Source organism: Zingiber officinale, chromosome 7A (genome assembly GCF_018446385.1).
Source record: "Zingiber officinale cultivar Zhangliang chromosome 7A, Zo_v1.1, whole genome shotgun sequence".
In the NCBI taxonomy this organism is placed as follows: domain Eukaryota; kingdom Viridiplantae; phylum Streptophyta; class Magnoliopsida; order Zingiberales; family Zingiberaceae; genus Zingiber; species Zingiber officinale.
The window spans coordinates 45,593,072-45,616,484 of NC_055998.1; the positions used below are offsets into that span (position 1 = coordinate 45,593,072).

The 23,413-nt window shown below is 35.9% G+C and overlaps 1 protein-coding gene across 2 annotated transcripts; it reads right to left on the reverse strand.

Moving 5' to 3' along the window:
* Positions 1-9,405: 9,405 nt before the first annotated feature.
* Positions 9,406-22,120, reverse strand: LOC122001376 (SCAR-like protein 2). Of its 2 annotated transcripts, none has more exons than XM_042556091.1 (8): positions 21,765-22,120; positions 15,368-15,531; positions 15,121-15,244; positions 14,907-15,039; positions 13,230-13,297; positions 10,763-13,139; positions 10,544-10,645; positions 9,406-9,971 (listed from the first exon to the last, which is right to left on the reverse strand). In XM_042556091.1, the coding sequence occupies exons 1-8, from the start codon at positions 21,920-21,922 to the stop codon at positions 9,897-9,899; spliced, it is 3,201 nt and encodes a 1,066-aa protein (XP_042412025.1). In that variant the 5' UTR covers positions 21,923-22,120; the 3' UTR covers positions 9,406-9,896. The 2 variants fall into 2 exon arrangements, with proteins under 2 accessions (XP_042412025.1, XP_042412026.1); XM_042556092.1 differs by lacking the exon at positions 21,765-22,120 and adding an exon at positions 21,049-21,178.
* Between the last annotated feature and the right edge of the window lie 1,293 nt (positions 22,121-23,413).

The window sequence follows — 23,413 nt, forward strand, 5'->3', positions numbered from 1 at the left end:
ATAATCATATATTTTTATGTTTTTTTGTTCAGCCATATGCAGATTTTTCGGTACGTAGGGTGTATTTGACCCTCCTCGCAAGTTTAGGGTTTATTTGAGCACCTCTAGATGGGTCATACATGTTTCCCTCTCCAGTTTTGGGGTTTTAGACGATGTCGGATGCCTAGAGGTGGTCCCCTAATAGAGAGGAGAGATAGAGCACACCAAGTGTTCGATAAAATGACTAGTACAGTTAAATGCTACAGTAGGCATTTTAATAGCTCAGTTAAATGCCATAGAAGCATTTTAAATAACATGCTTAGTCTTGCTTCAGTTTATATGGGACTACGGTCCAATGGGTGCGCTCCCACAGTTGCCCCTAGGTTCAGATAACCTAGCTCTAGGTTCAGATAACCTAGTAAGAGTAAGATAAGATAAATTAGCTTATGAATCAGTATTTTACTTTTATCAGTGGCACTGTGCTGGACTCTTAGTTGTCCTTGGGTTGGGCTCCCGTAGTCGTTCCTAGGTTTAGATAACCTAGTAAACCCTACTAGATTCGGGACTAGCTACCTCTGGCCTAGTTAGGGATACACGCATAGTAAGTACAGTTGTCGGGCCCATCAGCAGCATGATAATTATTTTTATCTATTATGAAAAATAGTTTTCAAAACTTCACAATTCAGTTATGTGAATACAATTCAGATTTAGCATTAGCTTAGCATTAGTTTAGCTTGGTTTATGTATCCGTTCAGTTTTTTTTATTGATACAATAAGATAGTTCTATGATCAGTATTTGATTGCCATGACTCATATATCAGTATGCCATATTTTAGCATTTTCAGTATAACTATCAGCATGCATTTCCAATAGCATCTTTTAAAAGCATGATTTCATCGAATACATGTTTTATGAGATAGATGGTTCTTACTAAGCTCCCAAGCTTATAGTTTCTTTTTCCTTATACTGCAGATAAAGGTAAAGGGAAGATGGATTAGCGGAGACTGGAGGGCAATGTGCCAAGATGTGTGTGAGAAGGAACTTGGAATAAAGACTCTCGGGGACTAGCAAGTTTAAAGAATTAGAATTTCTCATATTCTTATTACTCCACGCATTTAGAATGTTTAAATATCATGAATTGTGAAAATATGCACCATGCTATGCCTAAACCACTGGTTATCTTGATGTTAGTTAATAAACCACGAATAATGATAGTAATGACATGCCTAGGAATCTTATGATGCTTTTAAGTTGATACATTTGCGTTGTATATGGATTAGTGGTGGAATGCAGCAGAAATCAGAGCTCCAATCGATCAGCCGATCGATTGGAGGGTCCTCAATCGTTCAGCCGATCGATTGGGAAGTGATTTTCTGCGTACAGAGAGCTGATGAATCGATCAGCTGATCGATTGGCCTTGGATCGATCTGCCGATCGATCGGAAAGTAATTTCCACGAACAGAGAGTTGTTGAATCGATCAGCTAATCGATTGGCCCAGGCTGGATCGATCAGCCGATCGATTCAGAAAGGATTCCGTGCGCAGCAGCACGTTGGATCAATCAGTGGATCGATTGAAGCCCTTTCAATCGATTGAGTCTCAGCTTCAATCGATTGGGAAGTCTGATTTCAGCTGGAAACGTCTGATTTCAGCTCCTTGATCAAATGGGATGTTTGGGTGCTGCTAGCGGCATGTTTAGTTTGTATAAATGCTTAGTTTTAGTATGGGTATTGATACAAAACTCATGGTTCCACTCCCATGCTTAGTAATTGGCCAAGCATGCTAAATTTGATAGAAACATATATTAAATATCTTAGAATGGTAGCTTAGAATGGTGTTCTATTGTATGATATAGCATGGAAAGTTTAGATTCCCTTCTTTAGCATATGTACAACAATGAAAGTGTATTTTGAACATAAATTCCAGTTTTAATAGCAATTAGCAGTGTTTTTTTTTATTTAGTTCAGCCTTTCGCACATTATACATCAGTGGTAGCCACAGAATAGTTTAGCAATCGTAACCCCCAATCTTATAGCTTAGTTAGTAGAAGGCGGGGCGTTATAGTAATGGTATACACTTAGACGTATTCAATAGTATCCTCCCCAATGGAGTCACTGATATTATTTTGCGGGACCAAAGGAATAATAACTAATAATTTGTCATAAAACTAGGTGAAACCCTCCTCTTACAAATGTTTGAATTTGTATACGTCCACACTAACGTGGCATGCAAAATTCACGGTGTTTGAGGTAATTTTGTCATAAAGTTAGGTTGACAAAATAAATTGAGTAAAACCTCCTCTTGCAAACAAATGAATTTGTATACGTCCACACTAACGTGGCATACAAAATTCATGGCGTCTGAGGTAATTTAAGAATAACAAGATAATTAATGGGTAAGACCCTCCTCTTACAAATGTTTGATTTTGTATACGTCCACACTAACGTGACATACAAAATTCACGGTGTTAGAGGTGTTGGTGAATTTAAATGATATTGTTTTGAAGAATCAATATTATTTTAAATTCAAAGTTTTGACCAAATATTTGACCAAAGACAAGACCAACTATTAATTTTATTCGTCATAAAGTAAGGTTGATGAAATAATAAAATTAATGGATAAAATCTCCTCTTTGAATTTGTATACGTCCACACTAACGTGGCATACAAAATTCATGGGGATTTTTAAGAAGTTGGTCTTGACCAAATATTTTTGTGATTCTTAGGATTTAAAATGTTGGTCAATCCCCTAGCTGTTATACTATAGGATAGACTTAGTGGTCCCAATTATAATGATTGGAAATAAGACTTGGATATTAAGGTAGAGTGTCTTCTTAGAACTAAGAACGATAAAGGTATATTTTATTCATTAGTTGTTACATGTTTAGTGGAGTTATTTACCGATACCTGGTGTGTAGATACGGGAACCACTGATCATGTCTGCAATTTATTGCATGGGTTCCAGGAAATCCGACAACTATATGAAAGGAAAATCACTGTCTACATGGGCACTGCTGCAAAAGTAGTAGCTGTTGCAGTGGGAGGTGTTTATCCTCCGAGAGGAATAAAACTTGGATTTTGAGAAATTGTCTTTACGTACTAAGTTTAGAAAGAACTAGATTTCAGTTTCTAAACTTGATATTCTGTCTCTTTTGATAACAAAGTTGTTATCAAGGGAAAGAGGGAAAATATCTATTCTGGTACATTGGTTGGCAATTTATAAATCCAACAAATTCCACGATACAACAAATGAAAATTAATAACACATCTTTTAACTTTTAAAAGAGAAAGTAACCTTCGGAGATGAACCAATATTATCTTTGGCATCTAAAGCTAGGTTATATTAACTTGAGTAGGATTCAAAGGATAATAACCAATGAACTCTTGGGTTCATTGGTAGTGGAAATCTTTCCAACCTGCGAGTCTTACTTGGAAGGGAAAATAACCAAAAAGCTTTTAAGTCTAAGGGGTATGGAGCCAAAGATATGTTGGAATTGGTTCATTCTGATTTGTGTGGACTTTTGACTATCCAGGCAAGAGGTTGTCTCGAATATTTCGTCTCTTTTATAGACGACTATTCGAGACATGAGTGCATTTACTTGATGCGCCACAAATCTAAGTGTTTTGATAAGTTCAAAAAGTACAAGGATGATGTGGAGAAACGTCAACGTAAAAGTATCAAGACACTACGGTGAAAGCGTAGTGACAAGTACCTCTTAGGATAGTTTAGGAATCACTTATCAGAAGTCGGGATTCAATCCCAACTGAGTGCACCTGGTATACCCCAACAGAATGGTGTAGTAGAACGAAGGAATAGGTCTCTTATGGAAATAGTTAGATTAATGATGAGTTATTCAGAATTACTAAGGATATACACTGAAAACGGAAGTGAACATAGTACCTTCTAAGTCAAAACTCTCTACTCCCATAGAATTATAGAATGGGCGTAAGCATAATCTAAAGCATATTCAGATTTGGGGTAGTCCAGTACATGTGCTGAAGGGAGACACTGATAAGTTGGAATAGGAGTTCACTTGTTTGTGTGTTATTCTAGAGAAACGAAAGGAGGTTTATAGTCCTTAAAATCAGAGGGTCATTGTTAGCACCAATGACCGATTTTAGAAGAGGACTAGGTAATGAACCACAAACCCATAAGTAAATTTGTTCTTAAGAAAATAAAGGACACATCTAATCTAGTACCAACTGTACAAGATGAAATATCACAAACAACTACAACACGTATCACAACCACAGACAGTGTCTTGTCGTAGTGTGAGGGTTGGAAGGCAACCTGAGAGATTCATGTTTTGGGAGAGTCGTCGAACTTGAACCTTGGTGAACATGAACGTAATTCCCGAACATATGACGAAGCACTCCAAGATAAAGATGTAACATCTTGGCAAAAAGCAATGAATACATAATTAGAATATATGTATTCTAATAAAGTCTGGGAGCTTGTAGAACCACCAGAAAGTGTAAAAGTCATTGGGTGTAATTAGGTCTACAATAGAAAAGGAAGTACAAACGGGAAGGTGTAAACTTTCAAAGCAAGGCTTGTTGAAAAAGGGAAACCTTTTACCGGTAGCCATGTTTAAAGTCTATCCGAATTCTTTTATCTATTGCTGCTCATATGGATTATGAGATTTGGCAAGTGGATGTCAAGACAGTTTTCCTTAACGGAAGTCTTGAAGAAAACATCCATATGAAACTACCAGAGGGGTTCATTGCAGAGGGCAAAGAGCATCTAGCATGTAAGTTCAATTGGTCTATTTATGGATTGAAGCAAAGCTTCAAGGTCTTGGAACATCCGGTTTAATGAAGTAATCCAGACCTATGGATTTATTCAGTGTCCGGATAAATCTTGTGTATACAAGAAGTGTGATAGGAAACGTGGTTGTATTTCTTGTATTATACATAGATGACATTTTTGGTAGTTGGAAACAATATCAAAGTGTTGTCGGAAGTAAGGATATGGTTGTCCAAGCAATTCGATATAAAGGACTTGGGAGAATGTGCACATATTCTTGGGATCATGATATCACAAGAAAAGAATGTTGTGTTTATCCCAAGCTTCATATATTGATATAATCCTTGCTCATTTAAGTATGCAAAACTCCAAGAAAGGTTCCTTACCTTTTTGGCATGGAGTAGCTATATCTAAAGAGATGTCTCCGAAGACATCAAAGGAGATAGAGGACATGAAGGCAGTTCCTTACGCTTCGGCTATAGGAAGCCTAATATATGCAATGCTGTGTACGAGACCGGATATCTATTTTGTCGTGGGCATGGTTAGCAGATATCAAAGTAACCCTGGACAAGGGCATTGGACTGCCGTAAAGCATATATTAAAGTACCGTAGAGGGACTAGAAATTATATGCTGGTTTACCAAGCAAATGATTTACTCCCTGTGAGTTACACGGATTCTGGCTTCCAATCAGATAAGGACAATAGTAAGTCGACCTCAGAGTTTTGTGTTTACTTTAGGAGGTGAAATCATAAGTATGGAGGAGTGTTAAGCATAGGTATTTTTCGGACTCCACCATAGAAGCTGAGTATGTGACAGCCTCTGAGGCAGCCATAGAAGTTATATAGCTCAGAAACTTCATGATGGACTTAGACATGATTTCAGTTTTGCCCAAAAATTATTACAATTTATTGTAATAATAGTGGTGCAGTAGCAAACTCGAAGAAACCATAAGTCCATAAGGCAAGTAAACACAATAGAGCACCAAGTACCACCCAATACGAGACATCGTATAACGAGGAGAAGTTGTTGCCACCTAGATTGCATCAGGTGATAACCTGAGAGATCCTTTCACTAAGGCCCTTAAGGCAAGAGCTTTTGATGGGCATGATGAAGGGTTGGGAATCATATGTATGGCAGGGTATATGGCAGCATAGTCTTTTAGTATAAGTGGGAGATTGTTAGAGTGTATACTAAAAGTCTAGCTTTTGTATAAATATTTAAGAATCACATTGATCAAATTATCTACATTTACTGCTAAGTGTAGTTGTTCAATTAATTTATATTGTAGATAGCATGGTGTGTGGTGTTACACACAGAAGATCGTGTTATCGGTTCTTTGTAAATTATAAACAGTAGCTCACGACTAAGATGAAAAGGAATAAACCATTGGAATAGTCGTAGTGTAATTAGGTATTAGTTTATCTTGACTAATAAATTACACTAAGTACACTCTAAGTGTATTGAGTAGGATCATTTAAGGTAAGTTCTTTTTATACTGATTTAATAAAAGAACAAGATCTTAGTTATTATGGAAGTGTGTGCTCTTAATCCTAATATAATAACAAGTACATATATTTAGTATTTATTTCTTTGACTTATCAATGGGTGAGATTTAGCTCGATAAATCAATAAGCCCGATAAGTTGAGAAATGATATTGCTTATAGTGTGTGTTGTTGATTATAGAAGGAAACTTTGTCCAAGTAATCTAGGTTGAGAATGCCCCCAAGAGGAGCTCATAAGGATTGTCATGCTAAACTCTGCAGGTGGACTTAGTCTGACATGACGATGAGATTGAGTGGTACTACTCTTGGACTAATATATTAATTGAGTGAGTTATCAGTAACTCATTTAATTAGTGAACATTCGACATCTTAAACACAGGGAGACTAACACGCTCATAATAAGAAGGAGCCCAAAACGTAATTTGGGATTGGTGCGGTAGTTCAATAATAATTCTTTAGTGGTATGAATTATTATTGATGAAATTAAGTTAAGTGTTCGGGGCGAATACGGGAAGCTTAATTTCATCGGGAGACCAAAACCAATTCCTCCTCTCGGTCCCTATCGTAGCCTCTTGTATATAGATATTTATACCCACCCATACCCACCTTCTTACCCACCTTAAGGTGGCCGGCCAAGCCTAGCTTGGAGCCCAAGCTAGGGCCGGCCAAACCAAGGTGTGAGGTGGCTGGCCCTAGCTTGAGTCCAAGCTTGGTGTGGTCGGCCATAATTAATTAAAAGGATTTTATTTTTTAAATTTTTCTTATGTGGATTCCATGGTTTTAAAAGAGAGTTTAAAATTTAAATCTTTCCTTTAATAAGTTTCTACAAAGGATTAAGAAAAGATTTGATATCTTTCCTTATTTGTAGATTGATAGGAAGATTTTAATTTTGATAAAACTTTCCTTTTTTGTAACCATGTTCATGGTTTTAAAAGAGAGTTTAAAATTTAAATCTTTCCTTTTATAGCTTTCTACAAAGGATTAAGAAAAGATTTGATATCTTTCCTTATTTGTAAATTGATAAGAAGATTTTAATTTTGATAAAACTTTCCTTTTTTAACCATGTTCATGATTTTAAAAGAGAGTTTTAAAATTAAATATTTCCTTTTATAAGTTTCTACAAAAGATTAAGAAAAGATTTGATATCTTTCCTTATTTGTAGATTGAAAGGAGACTTTAATTTTAGAGAAAACTTTCTTTTTGGAAATCATCCACATGTTTAAAAGAAATATTTTAATTTATAAAATTTCCTTTTATAACCCACCATGAAGGGAAAAATTATTAGAGAAATTTTTATTTTAAAATTTCCGGAAATAAATTTGGAAGTTTTAATTTTGAGATTAAAACTTGCCTTGTTGGGAGAGATTGGAAGGTGGTCGGCCATATGATCTAAGAAAAGAAATTTGATTTTAATCAAATTAAAATTTTCTTTTCATGGAAAGTAAAGTTTTTATTTAAATTTTTCTTATTTGCCAAGACCAAGGATTATAAAAGAGGGGCTAGAGGTGCCTTCATGGTGAACAATTCTATTCTATTTTTCCTCCCTCTCTTCCTTGGTGGTGGTCGGCCCTAGAGTTTCTTCCTCTTCTCTTCTCTTCTTCCTTAGTGGCCGGTTTTCATCTCTCTTGGAGCACTTGCTGGTGGCCGGTTCTAGCTAGGAGAAGAAGGAGAGAAAGGAGGTTTTTGTTTCTTGCATCCCTTGGAGCTTGGTGGTGGTGGTCGAACCTCTACATCTCTTGGAGACTTGATGGTGGCTAAAACTTGCTTGGAGAAGAAGGGCTTGGGTGGTTCTCATCTCGGTAGATCGTTGCCCACACAACGTCCGAGATAAGAAGAGGAATACGGTAGAAGATCAAGAGGTCGTTGCATACAAAGGAAGGTATAACTAGTAATTATTTTCTGCATCATACTAGTTTTTCTTTTGTATGAATTCCAAAACACAAGAGGTATTAGATTCTAGTTTTTCGAATTATAATTCGAGTTTGTGTTTTTCTTTGTTTTTCGAATTTGTGATTCGATTGTTCTTTTTGGTTAAATCTAGAGTTATATAAGGAAATTAAATATTAGCTTTCCTTAAAAGGCTTTGTCTAGACGGTGGCGGATGCTCCCATACCAAAGAAGGTCATGTGCCTCGCCATGCAGTCCTAGAAGGAAATTTTAGAAATTAATATTTAATTGAATTTATAACATAGGTTGATTTGGATCAATAGTGTTAAGTTCCGCTTGCGATCCAAGTCTAAACCATTAAGAACAGATAAGTTAAATTTGGAATCAATAATGTTAAGTTCCGTTTGCGATTCATAATTTAACTTTTAAAGAACACAATAGGTTGTTTAGGAAAAGGTTCGACACTTATACAAAATTTTTGTACAGTGGAACCGGTACGATTCTCCTAGGACCAATCAACAGTAACATCGCCTAGTATCACAAGGAAATCAAAATACCATAATAGCACCTCAAACCATCTTTCACATCCTCTTAGCTCAACCCATCTTAAGATCCACCATCTCTTCTCTCTTCTCTCTTCTCTCTTCTCTCTTCTCTTTCTCTTACTCTCTTTTCCAACCAATCTTACGTTTGTCTAAATAATTCACCGTGCGACGTTAACTAGTGCTTAATCAACAGTCCCCGTGGATTCAATATCTTTTATTACTGACTACAAAACCGTATACTTGCGGTTGCGTAACACTAAGTCATATAAATTAAAGAAAAATTAATTTACATGGGCTATATAAATTTTTATATACATATTTGATTTTCAATTAAATTTTATACATATATATATTCACTCATCTTCTTAATTGATCAATTTAAATTCCATAAATATAAGGTAACTTAATTAATTAAATTTAACTAACACTATCTATTTAAATTAATAAATTCTTAATTAAATTTGAAATAATCAAATAAATCCTCTTAATTAAATAATTCTAAATTCTAATTAAATTATAATTAATCCAATAAATCTCCTTAATTAAATAAATCTAAATTTTAATTAAATTATAATTTAACTCAATAAATCTCTTTAATTAAATAAGTCATTCCAGACACCACACTTCCTCCCCTTAAATAAAATATTATCCTCGAAATTAACACTTACCAAATAATCCTAAATAGCTGTTACCTTGACATCAATACACCAAATTAGGTTTTTGACATTCTATTCAAATATCAATATGACATTCTTATATCATCAAACATCCAGCATAGCTTCCGATCAGAAAACCCAACCATCATAGCATTCTTATTTTGTTGCCCAATGTGGGCCCTGGTGAGAATACAAATGACATCAAAGTCCCAGCATCATATGGGATCTCGAATTCTCAATAATCTTATTATGCGAGGGAAAGCCCAAGGAATAAAACCTAAGAAACTATATTTACAGTAGAGGAATTGCTGGTATACACAATTTTAAACTTGATTCAGGATGCTGGAAGGTGACTTAGAGCAAGGATACTAATACACAGTGATAACAGATTAAAATAACATAAGAAGCTTCAGCCATCATCACTACCATCATTATCGTCCAGTATCAGCAACTGCTTCATGAGATAGTATTGCTTGAGATAGACCAATATGCAACTAAAGAAAATGGCAGAAAATAAACTTCAGAAACATAGGACATCAGATGGTGATATTGCTTGCCTTCTCTTTCAGACGCTAGCAATTTAGCATTGGTTTGTTGCCACATCTTGTTGATGAAAATTTGATCTTGACAAGGTAGTCCTTCTCAGTTTATATGACTGCAGATGGAAACATTAAAGGGAACAAATAGTGAGCAAATTTACCTATCAACAGATTATAATGCAATATTTAATGGGCTTTCAATTAGCTTGCCTTTTCAATTATATGGAATTTCAGATATAAGAAGTTGCATTGCAATTTGTGAGTTCGCAAACTATGGCTTTTGGATCATGCTTATACGGTTTCTAGCATGGCTTCAACATTAATAAAGAATGCACATAGTCAAAACTATCATTTGTCTGAAAAGATCACAAAATCATTGCTTTTGGCACATTTTTATTGGTTGCCTAGCATGAATTCAACATTGAATGCACATTGTCAAAACTATCATTTGTAACAAAACTGATATAAGAATTAAATGTTCAGAACAGATTAGTAACAGAACAACAAAGTAGCACCATCATTGTTTATTTGAAATGTTGAATTATGCTACATAATTTTCAAGCTCAGGATCATACAATCCTTGACTAGTAAAGAAGGCATCCACAAATTTAAGATTTTATAGGACGTATGCGCAAATTAATTTCTTGGAAATAAAACATAAAATCTTGTAAATGTGGTTGGAATCAACCTTGTTCTTGATTTCACGAAGCAACTCCTCCCTTAAGTTGAGCTCCTTATTACTGATTCCATACCTTGGATCCTTCTGCACACTAAACTTAACCTGAACTTGCTGCAAACATAATATAAAGAGAACGATGAGATTTTTCTCCAAACTTAACTACTACATATAACAGAAGAGCTGATGGTAATTTGTAGTTGTGATGGTTGCCTTTACGGAATATTATACCTTTGACTCAGCAAGACATGGTCTTGATGCATCTTGGTCTTGTTGACAAGGAAAAGAAATTTTAGGAACTTGTGGACCCTTCAGATGTTTGGTTTCATGAGCAATGCTAGCAACCTCATCATCTCCTACCAATGCTGTCTGTGATAGTCTCCACTTCATTGGGGGAAGAGGTGGTGGAGGCGGCATGCCAGTTGTCTGCAATTCAAAACTTGTCAAGTTAAATGTCCAAGAATCATGTCTTCCTTGTTGGTTTCTCAAGGATGTAGAAGAATCTGGATCTGGAAGGTCAAAAGCTGGCACATAAGGATCACTCACATGACTGTTACCAACATAATTATGCAATTCATTTGCTGTGTCCATGTTGAAATGGCTAATTGGCTGAAAATTCATACAGCTAGAAAAGGAGATGTTGGACAGTGGATTTTTGTGTGAGTCATCACAAAATTCATGATTTTCACATTCACTTTTATCATCATTTGCCCACAGTTCCGAATTAGAATTTGTGTGAGGGCTGACAATATTCTCTGAAGTATAAGAACAGGATCTACTAAATGTATCATCATCAAACTCTGAAACAATATCTGGTGAGGGATCAACTAGTCCGTGAAGCATTTGAAATGATGGGATGATAAAGTCCTCATTATTTTCATTGGGACTGCTCTCCAAGACTTTCAGTGTCACTTTGGAGTTTCCTGAACCATTACCATGTTGAAAAGATGCATTCATTTCTGTGATAGGTGGAGAAGCCTGTTTGGAGTAACTTGAATTTGAGATCTTTATCAATGTTTCACAAGCTTCTTTATTTTTATTTATACATGAGATTTCCTCAGATTTCTTTTTCTCATCAGTAGGTGAATGACTACCGGTCTTTGTAATTGTTAATTTCTGTTGAAGAGAGTGTGCAAGAAAGCTCGGAGCAAATTCAGAAAAACCAGAAGATATATACTTTGTGTTTCTGCCAAATGAATGATACCTGGCTGATGAAGTTCCATTTCCAGTACCAGTGGTTGTGGCCGCAACAGTTTCAATGAAACTTTGATCCGTGCCAATAGTGTCCTTGACTTGATTCATATCAAATATTCCTGATGGAAGAGGTTTTGAAGCATGTGACTTCTGCTTAAATTCAATATCACGCTGTTGATTTCCGTTGCAAGATGAAAGAGCTTTAGAAGAACCATTTAATTGAACAGGAATATAAGCCCTAGCTGGAAACAGAGTAGCATTTGAATCTCTCTGAGCCAAAGAACTTGAACCAAGATAAATTCCATCATTATACTTTGAAGAACTGGAAACCCCTGATGTAGTGCCACTGAATGAAAATTTTGCATCTGGAATGGTTTCTGATTCATTCTTCCAAGACTTAAGAACATATTTAGGTAAACTAAACATAGAAGTTGTAGAATCAGATACTGGATCTGTGCTAGAACTATGTAAAACCCGAGGATCTAAAGGTTTTGAAGGCTCAACTCTGAAAAGACCACCATTAGACCAAAGTTTTACAGAAGGTGCATAAGATGCATTACCAAGAGGAAAGTGTTCTAACTTTGATGTGTTGGATCCATTTACATCATCCATCACATTATCTGGATATTCTTTATTTTGACAAGATCTGGAAAATCTTCTACCAGGATGCATATGGTTGGAGTTGCCTGGAGGAAGTATGGAAGAAGCATGGCTCAGAGAACTGTATGATGCATTAGACAAAAGATTTGATGGAGTTTTGTCCTGCATTTCTTGAGAAGTGGAGTTAACTTCAGGTTTCATTTGACACTTAACTTCTTTCTCTACATCAGACTCCAATTTATTGTGAGCAACAACAAAGCTGTCTATGACACTCGCCATTTTGTTGAAGTTATTTTCTCTAGGTAATGACCCATGAAATTTACTAGTATCCATCAAGATGGATGCTTGATCGAGTGCTTCATTATTGTTGCACTCCTTTGTTGCAGTTCTTACATGTTGAAATTGTGCCTCAATCATATGACCAAGAACCATACCTCTTGGTGCTGGACTTCTAGGTTTAACAATTTCAGTTTTGTCATCCCATGTGACTGAATATACTCTGCTAACATTTTCTCTATGCACTGATTCTTGTTTATGGTTATCACTTAGTTCATTCCCCTCTGAATTTTGATTTGGAACACCTGTTGTTAAGTCAGTTTTATTGCATTGAATCAAAGAATCCAAAAGTTCATTGCTATCTAGATCACTATGAACCACCAAATTATCTACATCTAAATTTTCTACTCTGACCCTGGATCCAAATGATGGAGATCTACTAGAAATTTCCGAGTTTATGCCTGGTTCACGCACAAATGCATTTTCAGTTGCTGAGCTATAGCCATCACTGCTGGGAGATGCAAACCTTGATCTATGACTGGCATTAGGAGTAGGAAAGTAAGGTTTAGTCCCTATTTCATGTTAAAGAAAGTCAAAATTTTAGCCTAAGAATCAGAAGAAAAAATACCTGGTATTTCTGCAGGATATGTAGAGTGCACTTTGAAATTCTTCATCTCTAATTTGTAATCCCTTTCTCTGAGCATAAAATGTTACAAGAAATCATGATAAGTACTATAATTATAAGGTAGAGATAGAAGTTGTGGAGATTATATGAATAAAATGTAAGGATATAGTATGTAATTTCCTTGCCAACCCATAAGCATTGGCAAATAATTATGCGGGCTGAGTTGGAGAACTCGGAGTGCTCAGAGACGGGAGGTTGGAGTATTTATAGATGAGACATGAGCATTTGAGCATGGTTTGTGTTGGACAATCTGCCGGAAACTTTGGAGGATTAGCCGAATTTAAACTACACTAAATCAAATTCAACTTATATGTCGAGATGACCTAGCAGATAATCTCAGGCGGCTAGCGAATGCTGGTTTCTGCTAAGTACTGAGTGTAGGCTGCAGAGTGACCGAGTGCAGAGCGGCCGAGTGCAGAGCGGACTGAGCGATAGAGCAGACCCAAGCGACAGAGCGAACCTAGTAGTAGAGCAGACTGAGAGGCAGAGCGGACCGAGTGGCCGAGAGGCAGAGTCGACCGAGTGGACTAAGAGGCAGAGAGCAGAGTGGCCTAGAGGCAGAGAGCAGAGTGGCCTAGAGGCAGAGCAGCCTAGAGGCAGAGCAGCCTAAAGGCAGAGGGGCCTAGCAGCAGAGAGCAAAGCAGTCCAGAGGCAAAGAGGCCCAAAGCCAGTGCGGCCTAAAGGTAGAGTGGCCGAGTAGTAGAGGGCAGAGCGACTTAAAGGCAGAGCGGCCAAGAGTAGAGCGGCCTAAAGGCAAAATGGACCAAAAGGCAAAGCGGACCGAGGCTTGTGATGAACGTAATTTCCTTGAAACAGATTCATCCCACCTCCGGCTGTGGTTCGAGGTTTTCTCGAATTGTCTATTTCCAGGATACAACGGTTAACCATGATACACACCAAGCACTGGTAGTCACGGTGAACCGAGAGGTACCCAACTGCTATCACGAGTATACCGCCGAGCAAAAGATGCACGACAGACAAGAGCGAGGGGAACGTAGGCGAAGGGTTTTTTTTGTGTGTCTTTGCCTGTGATTACAGCCGCCTTATATAGGAGCTCAGACCAATGGATAATGTTTAATGACTTATTAAAGATCATTACTCGCCGAGCTTTTGAAACGCCAACGTTTCATTTTACCATTTACATATTCTGCATTAATCTTCAATTTAATACATCCGTTACACATTTAAAAAAGTAGCAAAATGATTTATATGGCAAAACATTGGTTCATTCTCTTAGGCATAGTTTTACCTCGACCGGTCTGGCATTCGACGCGCGCAAGTCGTGCTCACACACGAGTCAACTTGGTTCAGTGCAATCCGGATCCTGGATTTGCACCCCCTGCGCACCCATACATGAGAGAGAGTCTCTCCCCATGCATTTGTTCATATCATCAATGCATGTGAATCAATATATACCAACCAATATATCTTGAAACTCTCAATGTGGAGATTGAGAAGAAGAAAAATAAACTTCTTGACAAATAACCTTGGACATGAATGAGCTAAACTCATGTTTGTAAATGACCATGCAAACTCTCAAGTAAGTAGTTTCCATGGGAAATGGACACCCAAAACTTGAAATAATGTTTTTTGGACAACAAAATAGAAATAAAGAAATACCTTGGCTTTGTGAACTTTTTTTCCTCTTTGTGAATTTCCAGTTTTACCCAGTTCTGATGCACACCATTCCCTTCTAAAATGAGATGAATCTGAGTACCTCTTCAAACACGCTCCAGCACCTTCATGATCAAATCTGAGTAACCAGGAGAAATTTTGATTATTTTGAAGAGGAAGTACTAGAGAAATATTATCAACCATAGAAAAAAAGTCATACTTGTCAAGCAAGTACAACCGAGGTGGTTCACGACATTCTTCATATGCTTCCAGCATGAAGCATGGCAAGTCATGAACTACAAGATGACTTTTCTTGTGTTGAAAATGGGCATGCCATTCGGAACCTAAAAGTTGACAATTTAGTCAGCAGATTATACTAATGCTATTTATGTATAAGAAAAATAATTTGTGTGAAAAATTTACTAGTACTTTTGCACCTAAATTATACATTATCTCAAGAGAAATACCTGCAACATATGCAAAATGTATGTGGCGGGTTTGCCCTTTGACAGACTTCTCAATAAATGGAAGTGCAAATTCTATGTTCTGTATTCTTGTAAATATTTTACTCCTCCGGCTAGCCACTGCAGTTATTTGCTCATGCAACCCATGGAAGACATCTGTAGCAAATCTACAGTATTTCCAATTTCATCTCAGAATAGAACACAAAAATATTGAATGTAAAGAGAAAACATATTATTAGCGAAAAATAAAAGAGATATGTTCATCAAAGCTAATGTTATCAAAAAGTTAAGAGGAATTAGAGAAAATGGCAAAACTGGCATGAATTTGTAAAAAGGTAACACTAAGGATCAGAACATATAATCTAATGAGTGGCATAGGAAAGAAATTCCTGATTCACATAAACGCAAGCAAACATAAGAACAAGTAAGCCATCAACATCACTCGTATAGTACATTTAATGATTTGAAATCTTGTATTCTTGTACGATATGAGCAGCACACTTGAATGAAACTCAAAATTGGCCTGCACAAGCAACTTCTTCTTGTCTTCTACGCCTATGTGCTAATGAGTGTTATTCATGTCAACAGTTGGCATGCTTTAGCATGCTGCAATATGTGTTTGATAAATTTAGATAATATTTATTATTTTTTATAACTTGTTTCTCTAAAATTCTAATTCAATGCATCATCTTCATCTATTTTTATAATTTTATTTTTACAAGTAAATAAGTTAAATGGAAGAAAATTATAGGCTTATGTGAATTTACCATAAAATAATTTTTTATTTAATTATTAATTGAAATAACTCTTATTAAAATTAGGAATCTAAGTGAAAAAAGGATTTAATGCAACACCGAAATGGAACCCTCAAATCATATAACAACAACAAAGTCTTTATCCCGTTTGGTGGGGTCGACTATATGGATCCTCCAACGTCATTGGGTTCGATCTCCTACTATGTCATTATCTATACTTAAATAAATTTTATACCGTTTTATTGTTGTTAACCAAGTCCTCTTTGTTTTCTTCTTCCCCAATTAATGTATGTATTTAGCACAGTCTCACATTGCCTGACTAGGGCATATATTGATTGTCTAAGTATATGTTCATATTATTTTAAACGCGTCTATTAAATTTTTCCCTCAATAGGTGTAACCCCGACTTTCTCTTTAATGTTCTCATTTCTTATCTCTTTATTCTCGTGTCTCCACACATCTACCTTAACATCCCTATCTCTATAACTCTTATCTTCTACTCGTGTGTTCGCTTTACAATCAAACATTCAGCTCCATATAATATAACAAGTCTAACTGTAATTTTATAGAACTTCCCTTTAAGTTTTAAAGGCACCTTACAATCACAAAGAACATTAGATACCCTCCATCCCAATCATCCTGCTTGTCTCCTATGTAAAACATCTCTATCAACACCTTCATCCTTTTGGAAAAACAATCTTAGACACTAAAAAAGTTTCAATCAACTTATCATCTTTTATCATAATAATTGTCTTACTATGCCTACTATTACTAAACTTAAATTCCATAAATTTCGTCATTACTCTACTTAGCTTAAATCTTTCACTTCCAGTATTTCCTATTAAGATTCAAGCTTAGCATTTACTGCTTCACTTGTCTCATCTACCAAAATAATATCATTTGCAAACAACATACACCATGATAGTGTGTCTTAATTAGTCTAAACAGATAAGGACTTAGAGTTAATCATTAATATAATCCTATCTTTATAAGAAACACTTCAGTTAATCCACTTGGAGTCTTCGTTCTTGTCATTACTATAAGTACCTCGGTTAGTTTTGATGTTGATCAATCGAGTTAAGTTAGGTCCTGTGTATTTGATGTCTTATGTCAAAGTATGTAGCAACTTAGGAACACAAGAAGTCGAGAGGAAGATGCAGCGAGCGAGAAAGATGACAAGGGAGGGAGATGACAGGCTCGGTGCATCAGAGGGACGATGAGCTGAAGAAGAGTACACGAGCGAGAAGGACACATCAGTGCATCCGAGGGACGAGAATTCGGGAGGAAGTCTACTCGAGAAGAAGGTTGGAATTGGATTTAGATAAGTTTAACTCTTGATGAACGAAGCATCACCCAAGTGAGTGAGTCAGAAAATGGTCAACTCGGAAGTTAACCATTCGAGGTACCTCCGATTGACTAGAGGCCATGAAGACCCAAGGCGTCTCACATGCCAAGTGGAGTTGTTGCCGTGAATTGGACTTGAGGCACCTTTGATGAGTTGGAGCCGTTGCCGTGGAGATAAGCAACGGATTCCACCTCATCCAATGAACCGAGACACCTTCGATGAATCGAGGCATCTCCGATGCATCAGCCTGAAGCCATTGCGATGGAGATAACCTTCAGCTCCATAGAGGCGCCCTGAATCAATGGAGGTGCCCTAGATGTGCCATGTCAGTAACGGTCACTTTTGACTAGTGGGTTATAAATATTGCCCTGAAGCTAGTTGTAAAGCAACACACTCGTTCTTAAATTTTACAATTTAGTTTTCAACTCTATACTCTCAAGCTTCTATGCCTCCGAACTTTGTTGAAGAAGTAGATCATTAGTGAGCTGTTATTGCCCTAGGGCGTAGCACAAAAAGTGGGCGAATGACATCTCTGGAGTAATGGCCAGAGGTCGATTCTCATGAATTGACGACTCGGGATTTACCCCACCATGCGCCTAATGCATGTGTACTTGTATTTACCTCCCTCCATATCTATGGAGCCAACACTAGGGGGGTCGTTAAGGTAACGGATCTACTTTTTTTTAGTGAGTTGTCATTGCATTGTATTAGCAACCTCTCTAGTTGTAAACCAAGTAAATTCGGAATCTCTACTTTCTTTTATGTTATTTTTATCTAACTTATAGTATGCCCTTGCTAAGTAGAAAGCAAGAGATTTGGATCTTCAATTTGCAGGCTATTCACCCCCTCTAGTCGGTCCACCGATCCTAACAATTACATCCTTATACATATCATTACTTCAATATACGCTATGCTAACACTGTTCTTTTCTATAATTCTCCACATAATTTTCCTTGGGACTTTGTCATAAGTTTTTTTTAGTTGAAGAATACCATGTGTAAGTTGTGTTCTTTTCTCGATACTCTTCAATCAGTTATATAAGATGTATAACTTCTATCATCGATCTTTCAGCCATAAATCCAAATTGATTTTTGATTATCTGGAACTCCTTCCTTATCTTTTTTCTACCAATTTTTCTTAAGTTTCATGGTATAACTCATTAGCTTAATGTCCCTCTAATTCACATAATTTTATACAGCTCCTTTCTTTTTATATAGGGAGTAAAATACTTAGCCTCCACTAATCGGACATTTTCTTTGTTTTTAATTTCAGTTTAAATAATTTCGCAGGTCATTCAATGCTTCTATATCACTATTAGAATATCATCTAGTCCAATGATTTTTCTATTTTCCATCCCAATTTGCACCTATTCTACTTTTGAAATTTAAATTCTCTGATAAAAATTTAAATTTTTATACTCCTTTGATCTACTTAAGTTTCCTAAGCTATCTTAGTTACCCAACTTTTCATTAAAAAGTTGATGAATACAAACTCTCAAATCATCCAAAATAAAATTGATAAAGAGAACTCAAAAAGAAAAAAAATCATACCAAGAAGAAAATCTCACATAAAGAATTAAAGAAAATTTATTAATTTAAAATTGTATTCTAATCCTTCCATAGACTAAGGACTCATTTTTCTTAAAATAAATAAATAACTTATCCCAATAAAAACTTTAATTGAATTTTTCTAAAAACTAAATAGTTGTTGAAAATACCTCAAATATTTTCTAGAAACGTAACAAACTATAAAATTTTAAACGACTTAGACAACTTTAAAATTTTCAACAATTTTAAATATGATTTGAAAATTGTGACGGTGTTAGGATTGAATGAGGAAAATTATATAAATTTATCTTTGCATGCTTTTACATAGAAGTCACAAAGAAATATGTCTCATATGATTTTAGGGAGATTTGAAGATTTCTCATAAGGTTCTAGAAAAATCATAAAGTTAAATTTTCATAAGAATATGGAAAAGGCATAAAGGTAGATCCCTAATATGATTTTAGAGAGATTATACAATTATTTTCTCATATAAATTATAATAAATATGTATACTTTATTTTATTGAGGAGAAAGCATATGGGAACCAATAGTAAATAATAGCATTTATAATCATATTAAATGCAGAATGCCAAGTTACGTCAACCTCTCCTTGCATGCGCTGCTATTACCGAGTGAAATCTCCCGTGATTTACCTCCCTTCCAGTGGGGGCCACCTTAGAGGGGCTGACGAAGTGACGGTTTTACCTATTGCTGTAAATTTATAATCATATTAAAAATTCTATTTTTCTATTACACATTCACATTTAATCCATGTCAATGAAATTATTAGCATCTGTAATTTTTGTGGAAGGACTTTCCTTTTCTTCCAACTTGATTCTTAGGAAATTCACACAAGAGGGGAGAGAGTCCTCACTGCTGTCTTAAATTGCCTAACGTTTCCAACTTCCAAAATTCACCATATGGTCTAGGACCATTGATTCAAGCATGCCATCACTCATTAGACTTGAAGTTTCACCCATCTTCCTCTCACTCACTATCCAGCAAGCAAGATTGTTGTTAACTGAGAGATTATTATGGATCAAGAGAGAGTGCAACAACCTCTTGATCAACAATGATCCTAAACTTGAATTTCCCTTCCTTCAACTTAAAAATTAATTTGAATGTAGTTAGAAACCCTACTAAACACTATAATATTTATTGAATATAAAAATTATTAAAAATATATATTAACAATCTAGTATTCTCCTTCTATATTTATTAATTTTATATTAATAAATATAAAATTGTTTATATGCTACAGTATGAATAACTGGATATTGTAGTAACATATAATAAGAATTATTCTTAAGATTTTAGAATAATCCTATATGTGAAATAATTTTATTATACCTTTCCCATTTTTTACTCTTTCCACTGATTATAATTTCATCAATCTTAATGATCAGATACAACCAACACTTAGATTTCTGAACTATATATCTGATCCTGATTTCAATACTAATTTTGACAACTATGATAATAATTTAATTTTGATTTTTTAATCAAAATTGAGTCTGATATAGTCGAACTAAAAACTTGACCCATATGGTATGATGGTTTTCCCATGTTGATGTGATGGATAGTGCATAGGCCTAAATCCTTTATTAGGGATTGTCTAGGATTTCACTTCTGTAGAAGGTAGTTCCCTTCTTACCTCTTATATGAGGGAAGATGTGTGTTCAGCACATAGGAGGTCATCTAAGGTGAGAGAGGAAGATGAAAACTAAGCCATGAAAATAAGGTATGCTTTTGGTTTGCATAGATTAATTATTTCTCATTCTAAAATTTAGATCGTGAACTTAGAGAAATTTTCTCTTACAATATCATCATCACAAATTGCAAAGCAATTTTGCAGAGAATGACAACTGTGGCCAATGATCATGCATCTTGGTATAAGTAATTAAGTCCCCCACTATGTATCTATGATTGAATATTAGAAGCTATGATTTACCTGCCTGGGATTGAATATTAGAAAGCAACAAAATGAAAAAAAAAAAGAATTTAAAGTGCAAAGTAAATAGTCTTATATGCTTCAACCGAGAATTTAAGTTGTTCGCCTATAACATCTTGATTGAGCACAAATCCAACTTCAGAGCAATGATGCTAGAAGAGACCCTTATCAGATTTGTGATACATGATCTTACTCCTTTTTTTTTTTTTTTTGGTATCTTTACAGACTTTAACCAAAATCAGCTACATGTGAATCTCTTCCTTTATTCTGGTTCCAGCTGGATAGCACATGGCATGGTGTTTTTTAGCACAAGGAATGCGGTTGATGTTCAACTTGAGAAATAGAAGACAAGCGAGCCCACCAATTACAAACCAACTCTGTCAGTGGGCATCCTCTGCTCCACTAAAAACAACCACGTCCAACGTAACACTTGACTCTAACATTCACTCACTATGAACCATATGACTTGAAATCATCATCCATGTCCATAATGAAGAATCAGACGTTTACATCTTCAAAAGTAAATTAGATGGTAATACCAACAACTTCAATTAAACAAATAAGATGAAGTCCAAGTCAACCATTACCAAGCATCAAAAAGGGATCTTGAAGCTAAATCGATAACACTCACACACATGTTTTGAAGTTCATATCCAAAACTACTCCAATGAAGACGGTGAAAAGTAAAACAAAAACATTATGTTTTGAAGTTCATATCCAAAACTACTCCAATGAAGACGGTGAAAAGTAAAACAAAAACATTAATAAGTTAAGGAGTGAAAATAGGGTTGAGAAAAATTACTCCGCGAGGTCGCCCAACTGCCGCAGCAATCCGACGAGGCCGGCTACGGCGGTGCCATCCAAGGTGGCCTTGGGGTCGTCTTTCTTGGAAGGCCCTTCGTAGAGCCGCGCGTCTCCCAGCCGGTACTCATTCCTCACCTGGAGCCGGACGAGCGGCATTACTCTAATCGGCCTCCGCTTCCGCGACTCCTCTCGCTCGTTCGCTTGCTGGTTTTCGACCGAAACAGTAACCGTGGGAAATCTTCACTGCATTGCTTTCGCAAGCATCTCCATTACTTCCGTCAGCAGTGTCGCCGAGTGAGAGAGAGTTCAAACTTTTTGGGTTGAGTAGATGCGGGCTGTGGCATTAATACGAGATTCAATTGTTCCTCTTGCTCACCTACGTGCGTATTTGTAGTTGGAATATTTTTTTAGGATTTTTTTACAAATTAAATAAAAATTTAAAATTTTCAAACCACACATCAAAATTTTACTTTTTTTTTTTTAAATCTACAACTTATTTCAGGTTTTAAAAAAGCTCGTATTAAAAAAATATACTAAATATTAAGTGCGTGGATCAAAAGTTTTTTTAAAGGAAAAACAAAAAAGTAACTTTCTTTTTATCGAATGTGAAAAAAAGGATCAAAAAGTTAACCGGTGAGACAGGAAAGAGGAGAAGATGAATAAAGTCGATGTACAATGATCTAGAAATGCTATCCAGGTTGCTGATGATAAACTATTTTTAAGATTGGAGCTGATTAGCGCCGTTTTAACGGCTTCAATTTGGAATCAAAGATTCATTTAATCCAGTCAAATGAAAATTAAATAAAAAGAATAATAAAAAAAACAGAGAACCACATGCTTCAGCATGTGATCACTGTGTGGAACCATAAAGCGTTTGTTCTACTTGCTGGAACTTTGAACCAGCAACTAATTAATGGCCTCGTAACACATATATAAGAACAGATTGACAAAGAAAATAAGGAAGCATTGATCTCGAAGTTAAGTATTACTGCGTGCGTGTCATGTTCTCTGAACTGTTCAGTCTCTTTTTGGTTTGTCACGCAGAAATTTAACATTGTAGCATATGGATACACTCTTTTTATTATTTGAATTTTAGCTTTATTTATTGGTCTAGTAACATGAGTGTGTTCCATTTAACACAACTTGAATGATTATATTCAATTACCTTTGACACTGTTCTTCTGCTTGTCATGTGGTTCTAGATATGATGCTGACTGACAGATCAGAAACACGGCGTACGAAAACATGTTTACTCGGGCACCCATGCACATGGTTGAGTCAGGTTGCTGCCTTCCTCGCTAGCAAAACTTGGCCATGCACATTGTGAGATTTGGTGTCTTTCTGTTCTTCAACAACCACTCTCTTTAGAGTAAAAACGTGAAATCCGTCACCTAACAATTCCACACCTACCATTATATGTGAGCAGATAAATTAAAACATTGTGATTGAGCACTACGGATAAGGATTGTTCGTTTGATTTTATCGACAATCACCCCTGTTCATTATAGCAAGTTCTATCCATACTAACCAATTCAACGTTACCTCGGGAGCTTTAACTATCACCCTTGTCATTATTTGACTGCTCCTACTACTGTTTCACGTATACGACAAAGCAATTGAAGTTATCAATATCACACATCAAAGTTT

Excerpts from the sequence above, each read along its gene's own strand:
- LOC122001376 (XM_042556091.1), bottom strand. The coding sequence starts at position 21,922 with ATGCCGCTCGTCCGGCTCCAGGTGAGGAATGAGTACCGGCTGGGAGAC. Across the intron at positions 15,245-15,367 it reads ACATTTTGCATATGTTGCAG|GTTCCGAATGGCATGCCCAT; the intron begins GTATTTCTCTTG and ends GTCAACTTTTAG. Across the intron at positions 13,140-13,229 it reads ATATCCTGCAGAAATACCAG|TCATAGATCAAGGTTTGCAT; the intron begins GTATTTTTTCTT and ends TCCTAATGCCAG.